The 14,979-nt window shown below is 49.0% G+C and overlaps 7 protein-coding genes across 7 annotated transcripts; 2 read left to right on the top strand and 5 right to left on the bottom strand.

Annotated features, from left to right (window-relative positions):
• Positions 1-568: 568 nt before the first annotated feature.
• Positions 569-2,323, top strand: FPRO_08328 (uncharacterized protein; the record flags this gene model as incomplete). Its single annotated transcript, XM_031221984.1, has 1 exon — positions 569-2,323. The coding sequence occupies one exon, from the start codon at positions 569-571 to the stop codon at positions 2,321-2,323; it is 1,755 nt and encodes a 584-aa protein (XP_031087488.1).
• Positions 2,324-2,379: 56 nt separating this feature from the next.
• Positions 2,380-2,843, bottom strand: FPRO_08327 (uncharacterized protein; the record flags this gene model as incomplete). The annotated part of the gene is made up of 3 exons (XM_031221983.1): positions 2,380-2,585; positions 2,636-2,693; positions 2,748-2,843. 3 exons carry the CDS (start codon positions 2,841-2,843, stop codon positions 2,380-2,382), a joined length of 360 nt encoding a protein of 119 aa, XP_031087487.1.
• Positions 2,844-3,501: 658 nt separating this feature from the next.
• On the bottom strand, positions 3,502-3,898 carry FPRO_08326 (uncharacterized protein; the record flags this gene model as incomplete). The annotated part of the gene is made up of 2 exons (XM_031221982.1): positions 3,502-3,649; positions 3,702-3,898. The coding sequence occupies 2 exons, from the start codon at positions 3,896-3,898 to the stop codon at positions 3,502-3,504; spliced, it is 345 nt and encodes a 114-aa protein (XP_031087486.1).
• A 979-nt stretch (positions 3,899-4,877) lies between these two features.
• FPRO_08325 (putative HOL1-Putative substrate-H+ antiporter-unknown biological function) lies at positions 4,878-6,611 on the bottom strand (the record flags this gene model as incomplete). The annotated part of the gene is made up of 1 exon (XM_031221980.1): positions 4,878-6,611. The coding sequence occupies one exon, from the start codon at positions 6,609-6,611 to the stop codon at positions 4,878-4,880; it is 1,734 nt and encodes a 577-aa protein (XP_031087485.1).
• Positions 6,612-7,739: 1,128 nt separating this feature from the next.
• Positions 7,740-9,509, bottom strand: FPRO_08324 (uncharacterized protein; the record flags this gene model as incomplete). The annotated part of the gene is made up of 3 exons (XM_031221979.1): positions 7,740-8,433; positions 8,489-8,945; positions 8,996-9,509. 3 exons carry the CDS (start codon positions 9,507-9,509, stop codon positions 7,740-7,742), a joined length of 1,665 nt encoding a protein of 554 aa, XP_031087484.1.
• A 931-nt stretch (positions 9,510-10,440) lies between these two features.
• Positions 10,441-11,271, top strand: FPRO_08323 (uncharacterized protein; the record flags this gene model as incomplete). The annotated part of the gene is made up of 1 exon (XM_031221978.1): positions 10,441-11,271. One exon carries the CDS (start codon positions 10,441-10,443, stop codon positions 11,269-11,271), a length of 831 nt encoding a protein of 276 aa, XP_031087483.1.
• Positions 11,272-11,311: 40 nt separating this feature from the next.
• Positions 11,312-14,705, bottom strand: FPRO_08322 (putative Na+-transporting ATPase ENA-1 (sodium P-type ATPase ENA-1); the record flags this gene model as incomplete). The annotated part of the gene is made up of 4 exons (XM_031221977.1): positions 11,312-11,941; positions 11,996-13,461; positions 13,518-14,400; positions 14,451-14,705. The coding sequence occupies 4 exons, from the start codon at positions 14,703-14,705 to the stop codon at positions 11,312-11,314; spliced, it is 3,234 nt and encodes a 1,077-aa protein (XP_031087482.1).
• Between the last annotated feature and the right edge of the window lie 274 nt (positions 14,706-14,979).

Raw genomic sequence — 14,979 nt, 5'->3', positions numbered from 1 at the left:
AGTTTACTTGTCAATGACTGGGCCACCGCCACAAACACGAGGACAACGGCGAGAACACCACGGAGCATATGCAAGCCTCCAACGATGAATGCCATTCACCTTGACCTTGACTCGTGCGAGAAGTGTGACTCGGTTGCGCAGACTAGACACGGCCCCAGAATTTAGGCTATTTGAGCTTGTGTGGAGAATAAAACGTCATGATGTTGATACTGGAATGCCGGTCCATCACTCGATCAACCTGGTCTTCGGGGTTGCATGGGAGTCTCGCTGCTTAATTACTTTGCCGTTGAATTCAATTCAGTCGTTGAGATTTTCAACGGTTCAGAACCACAGGACGCCTGTTATTTTACAGCTGATGATGGCTTCAGAAGATAGTCATAAAGACTCGCCCCGTATTACACCGAGGCCGATCAAGGATGACACTCCTGCTCGGACCGATGCAGGCTTTGGGTTACATAGTAAAGAGGGGAAAGGCAATGACATCAAGAACAAGATAGTTTATAAACCCGTCGTCAATTGCAATCTCCGCTTCTTTTCCGCATAATCTTATCATGATGCGCCTGGAAAAATGAAGGTTTCAAGTATCATCGCGTGCCTTTGCGCATCCTCGCTGGCTTCAAAGCCGCCACAGTTTCACAATTCGGCAAATCACCCCGGCGCCGATCCTTATGTGATGTGGGACTACAAAACAAATCTGTATTATGCCTATTCTACAGAGGGAGCAGACCCAGGAAGTCTCTTCGCCATTTACAGCAGTCCTGATCTGTCAACTTGGCACAAATATCCCGGTGGCGTTCTGAAAGCGTGCTACGGTGATGACATGAACCCCATCGAAGGCGGCCAGGCCTGCTGGGCGCGTGACTGGTACTGGGCTCCCGAGATATACTACAATGAGCAAACTGGATGGTACTTTTTCTTCTACGCTGGCCGGTTGCGGGAGGACTTCACCAAGAATTACTTCCGATACTCGGACTTTGAAGAACCGTCCAAGATTGGCGTGGCTGTCGCTCGTTATCCGACGGGACCGTTTAGGGAAATTGAGTCTAAGCCGATTGAATACTACCCGTTCGATCCCGACTATCACGATGTCAACCTCATCATGGACGAGAAGCAGATGCTGCCACCGCAGAGTCTTGCAGAGGGCCAGACAGCGCCGAAGGGAACATATATCCCCACCATTGATGTCAATATCTTCTTTGACACGGATAAGCGCATCTATCTGTATCTCTCACGGAATGCGTACCGAAACTGGAATTGGGATAGCAAGCTGGGCAAGTACATCGAGGAGTCGAATATCATCGTAGTCGAGATGGAACGCGCTTGGTGGGATGATCCAAATGCATTAACCATGCCACAAATCATTGCCACGCAGAGGAACTTCCATGCCCCGAATGCGCCAAAATTTCCCTCTAACATCACCGCTTACAATGGCACTGGTGAGATTGGATCACCGCCTCGCAAAGACGGCTGGAAGACTGTGGTTTCCTACGGCGCTGATCCGCAAGATTGGGAGAACTTCCATGTTGACGACTATCGACGGTTCAACGGCACGAAGAAAGATCGTCGTTGGGCTGAGGGGAGCACTATCATCACGAGAACTGGTAAATCCGATTCAGAGCCTGTTTACCTTCTGTTATACAGCGCCAATAACTACGAAGCATCCAACTACGGCGTTGGCTTCGCAACTGCAAAGTCCCCATTTGGTCCATTCCGAAAATCTGCCAACAATCCTATCCTTTCGCAAGACTCTGATAGCGAGATTCCAATCTACTCAACTGGCCATGGTAGCATCGTTGCATCACCTGGTAAGAATAGCAAGATAATCGGTGCTCAGGAGGTTACGCATCGAACACCTATCGGTTCTGAGCTGTTTTATGTGCACCATGGCCGCAATAGCACGGACCGTGATCGTTCCATTTACACAACTCGATTGCATCTCAATGCGAGTGCTGTTGAATTCGGGAGTAAGGATGCTTTGCACATGAGTCTTACGCCGCTTGATCAGCCTTTGCCAAAGAACACGTATCCCATCAAGATGTTCGCCAAATGCTCCATTTTGCACTTTCTGAACAACAAGAGAGGGCATGAATATCACGTTCGTGTTGATACCAAGCGAGGCGCACCTTTTGATATTCGTGAACGAACGAATAGGGTTGTTGCACTGCCTGGAGATAAAGCTCCAACGTCTGTGACAGCTGATGGGCATGATGGTTCGTTTTTCCTGTCATTTGGTAACAAGGTTGTGAAAGAATTGGCTTACCAGCGCCTAAATGTTGATGGATCTTGGACAACAATCACAAAGAGCACAATTACCTGCAGATAGTCTTCATTCAATTCTAACGAGTCGACTATTGCTAGGAATACTAAAGTTTTCAAGTTTCATAGACCTTTCTCGGAAATGCGTGCAAATACAGGCGAGGGATCTATGAAAACCTCCATCTTATACGACTTTAAGCTTCCATCATCGTCCCTCTTCATCAACATCGTAGCGAACGCTGGAACCTTGATTTCTTGCGTTTTGGGATCGTCTCCCTTGACAAGATACCGAACATCACAACGATGATAGATGCAGGGGCTCACATAATCTAGTTTTGTGAGAATGTTGTTGGAGAACTAGTGATGTGTAATAACTTACCAACATGGACAATATCATGTTTTAATCCATCGAACTTGGCCCATATAGCTTTGAACATCTGGATATACCATCAGTATGTCAAAGGAAACAGATTCTGGTTTGTGTAGTCTACTTGTCTAGCATCAATAACGGAGCGCGCCGGGCTGTTCGCGTATTGGATTGTGGCATCTGCTGTATAGAACTTATCAAGCCATACGTCTACATCCATTTTGGCACTTTGAGTGTTGTTCTGTGAAGCGAAATGTGTCAATATCAACAGGGTTCTGTGTGCAAAAGATACAAAAGATACACCTACTTCAACCAGCCAAGCCACGGCATCTTCTTTCGAGAGCTGAAGATCTGAAGGCATTTTCAAATTTATCGTTTATTGATTCTCCCTTCACCTGTGTTCGCAGCTGTTATAATGTGGAAGAACCCAGAAGCATTCTCGTGTATCGTGAAATATATTCCCCCTCACTAGTCAATTTAGCTTTTTGCTTAAGCTTGACCGCTACACTGACTAAGCCAGCAACTTCCGGACCATATAGTTAGGTACCCAGATAGTTTAGATAGCGGCCAGACTATGTGGAACTTCATAAATAGTATATCACCAAATTTTGGGCTCCAGTGGGGAACAGAGGTGAGACTCAGCCTTGACTATGAACATGTATCTTCCAGATATGAGGTCACGAGTCTTCAATAGAGATTTGCGAAAGCTTATATTCAAGAACTTGATAAACTATCTCGTGTCTACATGTTACCAATCGTCGAGCTCCCTGACGCCTTGGATCCAAGTGATACCCTGATCATGTCGAACTCAATGCCGCCCTATCTCTGCAATACATCCCGTGTTGGGGGTCTAAGAAATCCGGTAGGCTGGAAATAGGTTAAACATAGACAACCTTGGTAACGGTGGGAGTAGGCGCCGCAACGGTAACAACAGAGGCACTAGCACAAGAGCAAGCCGTAAGATAGCGAGGCTCTCCAGAGCAAGCACTGGCATAGGTAGGAATAGACTTGGTGACATAAACAGTGCTTGATATCATTAGTTCGAGACCCTAATGAGGATTCAGTACCTATAGCTTACCTTGCATCAGGAGTAGTAGTAACTTGAAGATAGGCTTCACACTCGGCCTTGTATGAAGCAACGACGGCAGGGCCACGGAAGCCAGGGACAACGGCTCGGGCACAATTATCACCACAGCCAGAGCGCTCTTGGAGTTCCCTGGGAACGTTGACGGCCAGGACAGGGGCGATGAGAGCGGCGATGAGAGTGAACTTCATGGTGAAGGTATTGTAGTGTTTTTGGCAGAGAAAGTTAGGAAGCTTGATTCAGTATTTTTTTTTAGCAGGGTTGAGTGAAGAATGTACTGAGAATGATGAGGAGATGCGATGTTATGGTGCCCTTTATATAACAACCTCTTCGGCACAGCTGCATCCCAACTCCGCTCCAAACATACCCTACCCCTGAAAGCCCTACCACACCGATAAGAAAGCTCAACGGTTTTAATAAAAAGAACGCTTAGCACCACGAGGTTATCGCCATCATTCATCGATTTCCCACGTTTTCTACAGCTAGCGCACCGTTGGCAGCTCCTAGTCAGATATCCTAAACGCCACAGACCCAACCGTCAAAGGGGCATGGGCTGTTAAGCAGGTGATCTAGATCGCACTAAGTCCAAGCTGAGATCCATGAAAGGGAAGGCCAAACGGGCTTTTCTAATGTTTGTCGGGCCTCGTGATAGTTTCGGGAATAGAAGTGGAAAATAAGGAGGAGACTATTTAAAGTCTTGGTCCACGAGTTCCGATTTGGGAATTTAGCTGGATTAAGGGTCTCGTCTGAGGGGCTGATACACTGAACGGGTAAGGCTTCACGGAAGAGAGGGACCATAGGATAGGGTTGAGTCAGTGTCAGGGGGTGCTTGATGAGGTGTTGCTTCTGCGGCAGATATTCGCAAGCAATGGATGGCATAGGGTCTGCAACCAACAGGTGGATTGGTGGTACGGAGTCGTTGAGCAACAGGACAACGATTCATAGAGAAAAATGTTAATTAATGGGGTCAATACTCATGAAATATACATAACCCAATATCTGGAGAATACAAGTAATGACGCTTCACTTCAGCGAAGCACCCTAGACTCAAATCTGTTACACGAGAGTAAGCTTGAACTATTAGCAAGCCATAACTCTGATCATCAATACAATCTGTCGATTCAGACCACTCGGTCTACCCAAGGAAAAGGCATGATACCTATCCTCCTTTCAACCGTCCATACCATCGCGAATGCGCAAGAAGTTGGCATACCGCTCCAAAGTCCAGCGACGCGACGCCTTGCCCCAAATAGCCATGGGCAGCGACGACATGATGATGACGAAGCTAAGAATACCAAGCTCGATGAAGGTGTTCTGTAGACCAGTGTCAATCCAGTAGCTGCACACGAATGTGAAGATAGTGGCGAGGGTGTTGTTGATGACAGCAACACCAACCATGCCCTCGAGAACCATGTCGGGATAGCTGTCGGCTAGGTACGTGATACTCAGATCACCAGCGCAACCGTAGCCGAACCCGATAAAGCCCAGCGCGACGTAGGGAACAGGCCAGTCCCAACCATGCGCTGAGCCGATACCGAACAGCCACATACCCAATGGGAAGATGATCACGCAGAGGGCCATGAGGTAGAGACGGAACTCGGCCTCCATGATGCCGTTGTTGCGCTTAGCCTTCCATAGGATGAACTTGTCGCTGCAGTATCCGCCGTAGAAACAGCCGATGACACTTCCAATCAGACAAGGAATGTTCATATTGGCGACAGCAGAGTCGCTGTAGTTGTACGGATCGTTCACCCAGTAATCCTCCTCGACGGTGAGGTAGAAGGACAATGCAATGTTCTGCATTCCCCACTGAAGACCAGCGAACCAAACTGCGGGAAAAGAAAAGATGCGCATCGTGTGCCACAGGCGGTGGACATACTGCGTCAATCCCAAACCGCGCAGGTTGGACGCTGGAGTGATGAGAGCAATGCGCTGCCAGTAAGACTTCTTGCGCGCGAACGCAGCCTCGAGTCTGTTGCGCTCGACCTCCTCTCGTCGCACTGCAGATGCGGTTCGAGAGATCGCAGCTTCTTCGTCAACTGGAGGCGACATGTTCTTCTCCTCGGCATCCTTGGTGACGACATGGTCGCCAGTAGCCGCGGGAATACCCTCAACATTACCGCGGTTGGCGTCGCGCTCCTCAGTCTGGTGGAGATTGAGGTAGCGATTGCGCTCAAAGGCTGTCTCCTCAAGACCGAAGTAAAAGAGGACGAGGGTAAAGCCAGAGGCAATTGCGCCCATGTGGCCAATCCAGCGCCAGCCGACATTCTCTGCCAAATGGCCTCCGATCAAAGGGCCAACATAGGTTCCGACCGTAGTGGCAAGGGTATACATACCCAGCGAAGTACCATTCTGGTGCTCGAACCAAATGTCTAGTAGAGACAATTGGACAACCGCCTCGGCGACAGATTCGGAAGCCCCGACAAAGAGCTGAGACCAAATCGTGTCGCCAGTGGTCTTCAAATGGCCGAACCAAATGTTACCAATAAGACCCCATACCGTGCCTACCAAATATAGAATTCGTCGTCCGTAAAGATGCGTCGCAGGCGAGCTGAGAAGCGTCCAGTATCCGATCGCGACAAAGAGCACACCAGCGCCCGTATTGAAAACATCGTAACTAATCCCGTATTGCTCATTGACACCTGTGCTCGCAGCACCAGCGACATTGGAGGTGGCGGCGGTCAAAGCGACAATGTAGCACACGAGAAACGAATGCCAGGTCTTGCGCGCAAGACTCCAGTTCAATGGATCATTGGGAGACTTTGTCGGAGGGGGAACGAGGATGACATCGCCATGCTTTTCGATACTGGCATCGCCGGAAGCGACGCTGGCGTGCTCGTCGGCGAAGAGACGTCTTGTGCCCGGAAGGACTTCATCGAGATCGTGAGCAGACGGAACGGCCATCCGCGTCGATTTGCAGTAGTACTTGGTAGTGGGGTCTTGTTAAATCGTCTTGGGGCAAACGGCTCCTCGGAGCCGCATTCACACGCGTTAAGGAGGATAGGTATGGGTATGCAGGATATCGATCGAGAGTCAGCAAGACATTGTCTGTATGCGATAGTGATTTCCTAGCAGGTTAGAGACAGAGCAGCGACCGCAGACAGAAGAGGAGGGGAGGAAATTTTTTATATTATGCCCCAGGATCCATATCTTTCGGACCAGTCCCCCACCAGAAGGTTCATTCCCATGTCGGGCCGCAATGGGGAGACCGGAGCGATTCCACAAAGGGCAGTGCGTCTGACAATTTGTGGTACGTTGGCTGGGTAGAATTGAAAGGGTTTAAGCTGTTGATGTCATGGTGTGGAAGACGGCACACCACTTCCGTGATGGAGAGATAAGGTCGCGTGCATGTTTTGCGTTGGCATTGGACGGATAATCCCTGGGGTAAGTTGCCATCGTTTGTGTCGACGGTCTTCCCCGATGAGGTTCGGCGATCACTGTCGGTTTGAAGAGTAGTATTCTGAGTAAAATTGAAGCGATGCGACATACGCGATAACACTGTTAGACAAGTTGAAGCTGACGTTGCTGTACCTGTCTGTTCGAGAAAAATGTCCACTCCAGCAGCCAGTGACAAACAGGCTTGGCCGATTGATTAGTCACCGGCCGACTTCCGTCTGAAGCCACGGGGTAGTAGTACTATACAGCCCTCGACGGTCACGATCAAATGGGATTTACCATTAGCTCAACTCCATTAAACCTGACTTGGGCGTATCGAGGTCGCCAGCTCGGTTCAGTATCGCGATCGTGATGCAAACACATGCTTCCCCCTTTCTCGGCCATGAAAGGAAAAAAACCGCATGGCCCATGCCTCCTAGAAGCCAGGTCAAGGGCCAGGATTACTGGAGCCTAACAGCTCACCAAGTCAGCGACATGATTCAAGGTTTCTGTCAAATTTTTCATTCATGAAACCGAGTACGTTGCGGAAAAGTCGTGTCAAGCATTTCTGCATCGCTCTCATAAATAGTTGCTATACATCATTGTCGTGGTATCAAATATGTCCTGTTTTCCCATGATCCCATCTCAGCGCCAGGCCTAAACCATCAAAAAGTCCACGTTCAAATCCTTGAGTTTCTGCAGCCAATTCATACATCCATCATTGCCATTCTCATGCTTCCACAAAATCTGCAACGTATCAATCGCAGAGTATAGGAATCCCCACGGGTTGATTTGCGCTACCGCCTTCAATCGATCCATAACCCACGCCCGGCTCTCCGGAGTCGTTGCCGTTGTTCCATAAATAAAGGTGGGCCAGCCCGTGGCTTTGAAGTTTGGGTCTTCGTCGGGCTGTGGTAGGAGCGTCTCGTAAAGATCCTGGATGAGTGTTTTGGGAACTTGGTCGGGCATCCTGGCTCGTAGTGCGGGAGCTGCCTGGATGATGTAGAGACAGGTTGCCAATCTGTGCGCAGAGCCGGTTCGGGCACTACTCCACAGGGCAACTTTGCTTGCATCTGGCATTCTCTCCTTTGCCCATTTGAGGACGTCGAGACGTTGTACGCGGTCCAGTAGGTTGGTGAATTCGATAAGCGCTTCATTGCTGGAGACGTTCCCTTGAGCTTCGGCATGCAAAAGTTGTGCCGTCTCACGGAGGATATCCAGAACTTCAGGCGGACAACAGAAGAAAGAGTTATTGGTTCGCGATAATGTTTCTTTGACTTGACTTGGTGCAAATGATGCTGCCTGGGTGCCTGGTTGTGATGGGTTGAAAGACAAGCTCAATGTGCAATAGCTACATGAGTCAGTTAGCATCGAGTCAGTCATGAATTAGAAGTATCTCCACTTACACATAACAGTCCGCAACAATATAGTCTCTCAAAGTTGTGTCAGAGCCAGTATATGGTTCTATCATATTCAAAAGCTTCTTCGCGCCTTCGAGATGAGGCCGCCAACTTTGCCAACCAGACTCGATGAGCTCTGAGTTGATGAGAAACAAAACAGTAGCAAGAATCACATCGGCTCCAATGGTGTCAATATTCCGCAAGGCATCAGGCATCATTTGCAGTCCTTTTTGTTTGGCAACGAGAGCATCCATAAGCAATTTCTTTGGTGCCTCTTCTCTTTCATATGAGTTAGGGCCTAGCCATGATCTCGATAAATTGCACATATGAGATGCAGATACTGCAATGATAATTTGTTGCAAAAACGAATGCTCGTTTGTGAGTTGCAGAAGATTTAGATATGGATTTCTGTTACCGTTGGTTTGGTCATCACCAACGAGATCCAGGCTAACTCGAGTTGAATCTGAGTTGAGGATTAGCATCATGAAAGACCAAGGTCTTGAGAAGTCATACAATAATTCAAGTACCATCTCTGGGAATGCGTCATGTCCTGAAATAATGGATCGACCAATGTCCACGGAGAGTTTGATGATGTTGGTGAAGGGGGCGAAGGAGGGGACCATGGCTTAGTTTTGTTCGGAACAAAGAGTTGATTTTCTTGGGGCGACACTAAACCCCATGCACCTGGCTCAAAGCCTTGAGTATCGAAGGATCCCATTTGCATATCGGAAGATTGAACATCGGATGGCACATCAATAGTCATGTCCGATTCACCTTGCTTGGGTAACCGACACACGGAGGCACTGGAACTCTGTCCGGCCAATTTCCCGCGCGTGGCTACTGAGCCAGTCCATAGAAATAGGCGGCCATAGCCCAGGCATTCAACCCCCCTGGAAACGCATTTCGAGCAGTGCGGGATAGACCTATCGCAGCGGAGTCTCGCACGGCGACAGCTGTGACAGGCTTTCTTGGCTACTTGGACAGTGGTTGATGAGATGCTGTCGCTGTCGGGGGGCGAAGTTGACATCGGATAAGATAAGGATGAGATGAGAGAGATTGAGGCCTCAAGGTGTAGTCTTGCCTCGTTGCTTATTAAGATAACCAGAAGCAAAACAAGGGGCGATTAGCGAGAAAAGTAGATGAGCGAGACAAAAGCAATGGCACGTCGTGGGTAGAGTCTCGTTGCTGGTAGAAATGGATATAATTTTGTTGATCCTGGGATCCTGGCACCTGGTTTGTAAGATGTTTGGTTGATTTTGTTAATTCCGAAGCCCAGGCTGGGGAATGTCAAAAGAATCGAGGTTCACGGGTTGGTGCCTTGAGATTCAGGCCATCATCTCGGCTTAAGCGGAGCAATGCCAGGCATAGCCACAGGGAGGGTCTGGGCCAGTCTATGCCTGGACCAGCTAGAGCTGCGTGCCTCCGCATGCCATCGTCGTCAGCTGAGGGAGGCTTTGACTTAAACACCTGCCAGAAGAGATAAATTCACTTGCTTGAAGAGAGTTCGACACGAGATAAAGGGAACTATCGAAAGTCTAAAGATAAGTATCATATCTCATGGCCCGCCTATCTAGAGCTATCAATTTCAAGCTATTTGAAATACAGGAGATATGCAGATACGTGAAATCACATTGCAACTTGAAAATGAGTTATAAATTCGTTATGAGAGTCTATCACCAGACCGACTCTGTTTGCCCCGTCTTCCCATCATGTGATCCTCAATCATGAGTTATGATTATGAGATAGAAACTGTGTTTGTAAAACATGAATAGTTCTATCTTGGGCCTGGACATCCCTCAAGTCCCGTCAGTACTGACCACGCAAAGACCAACAGCAATCGGCGCGCTAGTTGATTGGCCCAACCTAAGTGATGCACCATACGTTGCTCAGAACCGCAACCAACCGTCAACCCAACGCCATCCACTCCCTCACCGCCAGCCTTTACACTGGTTTCAAAAATGACGAACTTACAGAAAAATGCCAATGTGAGGATGCTTGCATGTCTCCTCGATGGAGATGACATTATAGAGAGCGATTATCGTTTTCTCGTCGATGGAAGCCTCGCGAAATACGTGAAAACGGCGCCGGGTACATTTCTCTGCGATCATCACGACCGTGCTTTCGAGCCTATTATCCTTGGGAATCTCTTCCCCCAATTCCCTTCCGGAGACTGGAATAATGGCCATGTTGCTCGAAACCCCGCTACAGGGGAACCTTCATTTGTCAAGACCGAGATCGTGCAATTTCCTGGAGTGCAGAACTGTTGGCATCCACGGAGGTTTGACGAACTCGATTTTACTCGGCAACAACGATTGAGACAGAGAGTTCACGTTTCGACGCACCCCGATGTCAACGCTGGTAAACCTGTGCTGGTAAAATTTGCTGTTTGGCCCTGGGAGGTTCATTACGTCGAGGCTGAAATTACAGCTTATGAATGGCTTCAGAACATCGGGGTCGTGCCCAAATTTCTTGGTCATGTCACAGAAGGTAAAAATGGACGTGTCATCGGATTTGTCACGGAGTTCGTTGAAGGCGCAAGACCGGCAGAGCCAAGCGACATTGAGGGATGTGAAAAGGCTCTGAGGAAGCTACATGAACTCGGTATCAAGATGGGTGATACTAATAAGTTTAATTTCCTGATACGCGATGGTCACGGCGTGATGATAGCTGATCTAGAGACAGCTGAGCAAGGATGCTCTCAAGATGAGCTCGAGGAGGAGATGAAGGGTCTCAAAGCATGTCTCGAGGACACTTCTTTCCTCGGTGGACAGTATATTGTGAAAGAATAAACGATCTCGCTTTTCTATAAATGCTTCTATGTATACATGCCTAACACTTCTTGCCAACATCGCAATTCGACTCACTGCCGTCCTCTGAACCATCCATATATCTACCAAAAGCATAAGACTCAACATCAGTGATATCCTTGCGAAACTCTTTCGCCACCGTACGTCGGAAATAAACTCGCTTAGCCCATTTATAGCCCTCCGCTCCAGCAAAGAAAACGCCAACTGCAATGAAGATAACCGCCCATTCCCAAGTTATGGGATTATGCATAAAGACAACATGGTTGATGACAGGGATGTAGAGTGTTGGTGGAATGAGAACAGTACTCAAAGTGACAGACCAAAAGAGGAAGGGATTCTTCCAGAGGCGCTTAGTCCAGGCCTTGAAACTCCCGCCCTTTTCGAAGATCTCGGCAAAGAATGAGCGGCGGAAGTCAACGAGCTGCCAAGCAAAGAGTAGGAAGTCCCATGTCATGGTGGTGAAAGCTGTTGATCTGGCGGTAAAGACTGTGTCGCAGGAGGCAGAGTACCTGCTGTTGCAGTCATGTCCTAAGCCTTGGTTGTTGAAACCGTAGAGAACGATGACTGAAGAACCAAGGATGCTGATGAGCATGAGGATACCATAGGCCACGAGGTCAACTAAGAACTCTGGGGTGAAAACACCATACTTAAGCTATTAAATACGTTAGTGACAGGCACGTCAAAATAAGGTAAAATCTTGACTTACACTGTGAGGTGGTCGACGAAGGATATCAGGACTCGCCTGCTCAAACCCAAGGCCAGTCTCGGTAAATGCTCCAGCAACAAGCAACATCCAAATAATCTCAACAGGTGTCAAGACAAAAATAGATACACCGCTGCCATCTTTGAAGGACAAACCTACCAGAAGACAGGTGACGAAAGCGACGTTGGCAGCAAGGACATGAAGGATGAACTTCTGGATGTTGTCGAAAATCCGGCGGCCCTCTTCAATGGCATTAAGGATAGAGGCAAAGTTATCATCGGTCAAGATGATATCAGAAGACTCTTTTGCAACATCTGAGCCGTTGAGACCCATCGCAATACCGACGTCAGCGTGCTTCAAGCTAGGACTGTCATTGACTCCATCACCAGTCATGGCAACGTAGCGTCCACGACGATGCAAAGCCTCAATCATGCGAACCTTTGTCGTCGGAGAGCAACGCGCTACAACAAGCGGTAACTCTGGCATGGCGTCAAGGTCCGCATCTGAAAGGTGATCAAAGTCATGAGCTGCCATTACCATCGTGTCGGCAACATCCCTCCTGACCATTCGCATTCGTTCTGAGGATGGGATGATAGCGACTTCAGCGGCGATGGCTCGTGCGGTCTCGGGATGGTCGCCGGTCAGCATGTGCACGCTGATACCAGCTTTTTGGCACATCTGAACACTACCGCGTGTCTCCGGGCGTGGAGGATCATAGATGCCGACGAGGCCGCGGAATACCAGGTCCTTCTCAAACTCGGACCTGTCAATGGCTGATGAGAGATCTTCAGGGAGGCCAGTGATGGGAGATCGACTAGCGAGGGCAAGAACTCGAAGACCAAGACTTGCAAAGGCCTCCATGTTGGCCAGGATGGTTGTCTTTGCCGGTTCATCGAGGGGCTCAATCCTACCCGATTCCTCCATGGACACGCAGCTGCTGAGTACCCGCTCGACTGCGCCCTTGGTGAAGATATGTGTCTCTTCTGAAACAGTATCTTGGAACACGACCGACATCTTCTTAACCTCCGAGTCGAAAGGGAACTCGGCAAGTTGCTTCCATCGTGGACTTTGACCGGAAGATAAAGACATGCGGTTCCAGTTGAAGCGAGTAACGAAGACTTGAATGGCAATCTCTGTAGGATCGCCTTGTACAAGCCACTCTTCCGGGCCATCGCCCTTGTGTCCTTTCTCCACGACTGCGAGATTGGCGAGGGAAGCGATGTCGAGGTAATGCTTCAGTGCTTCGTTGGCAGCAGGTTCATCGTGAGGATTGATGCTATGCGACTTTTCTTTTTCGCCTCGTGCCGATAATTCTGTAGGCTGTACAGGAGTAAAGTCGATGTCGCCGACTTGGGGGTTATATGGTTCGTTCGTAGATTCCACAGAGTAAGTACCGTGTCCTGGAAGCCAAGCCATTCTGACCACCATCTTGCCTTGGGTTAGAGTGCCCGTCTTGTCAGAGCAGATGTCTATCCTTTTGTTAGTCCTTATAGTCACAGACGTCATGAAAACACACAATACTCACTGGTGACTCCCCCAAGTGCTTCCAAACTCTGCATGTTCCTCACAACAACCTTGCGGCTCACCATCTGCTTCGTTCCCGCTGCCATAGTAATGGTCAAGACCAAGATCAAAGAGACAGGCAGTGTTCCCACAGCTGTAGCAACAGCGTAGATGATAACATCTTTGCGTGGGTCGAATTTGTTGGCTGCGAGGACAATGATGGCACAGACAATCGCGAAGCCAAAGACGTAGAGGAATAGCTGCGATAGCTTCCTCTGCAAGGGAGTTCCAACGTTAACGCCCAGAAACTCGCCAATGACATCGTAGGTCGTGAGCAGCCATTTGGCAACGTGTGATAGAAACGATGCTTTACCGTTCTCATCACGTTTGACCTCCCGCCTCTTCCGTCCAGTGTCTTTCAAAGCAGCTGCAATAGCGCCTATCTCAGTATATGCCCCAGTAGCAAATACAACGCCTCTGCCACGACCCTTGGTAACTATGGTAGAGCTATAGCAGACGTTGAGGCGATCGCCGGGTCCTGTGTCGTCATCGAACTGCATCATAGGATTCTTTCGTACAGGCAGAGACTCTCCAGTGAGCAGTGCCTCGTTTGACTCAAAGTTGGAGACTTCAAAGAGACGAATATCAGCTGGTACAGAGTCGCCCATTTTGAGATCGATGATGTCGCCCTGTACGATTTCGCTTGTTTGGATCGTAATCGTCTTCCCATCACGGAAGACGTTGGCTGTTGGGAGACTGAGAGACTTGAGGGAATGGACGGTTCGAGCGGCTTGCAGGTCTTGGAAGAAACCTATGACAATATTGAGGAGGATAATTAGAGCTAGAGCACCACCTTCGATCCAGGCTTGTATACCGAAACTTGCGGCGAGGGCTAGAATCAGAACCTATATGTGTTAGTTATTGAGAGTCGGTAATAGCGGAAGATTGGTACTACCAAGGTCATGCAATTGCAGATCTGTTCAATGAAGATCTTGATGGGCTTCACGCCCTCTTCCTCTCCAAGATCATTGGGACCATACTCGACAAGTCGTTGCGATGCCTCAGAAGCACTCAATCCAATAGCCGGGGTCGTGTTGAGCTCTTGGATGACTACATCAGCTGGCAAAGCATGTGCTGGGCGCGAAAGTGGCTTGTTGGATTGACCAGAAACATGATGCTCCATATCTAGAGGAGCTGACTTGGGAGACATTGTCGCCGCTACCAAAGGAGAGTGATAACTTGAGAAGAGAGAAGCGTAGGGAGGAATTCCTTCTCGAGTCCTTGGCCAAGCAGCCCGGCCTTATGTACTTGAAGGCCCGCATGGCAACTTTCACCAAATGCACCTTGTGGGGAAGCCAAGAAACGGTGCAGCCCTCACGACTAGACCGACCGAAGCAACTTTTGCCGTTGTCATTCTGGCTGCTTCGTCAACCGTCCAGTCGTAGCAGATTTCATAACAGAAAATGGGGCTCTGTCTTGGCCTC

The sequence above is a fragment of the Fusarium proliferatum genome (genome assembly GCF_900067095.1).
Source record: "Fusarium proliferatum ET1 genome assembly, contig: FPRO_scaffold011, whole genome shotgun sequence".
NCBI lineage: Eukaryota > Fungi > Ascomycota > Sordariomycetes > Hypocreales > Nectriaceae > Fusarium > Fusarium proliferatum.
This window is presented reverse-complemented; position numbering and strand designations above follow the sequence as displayed.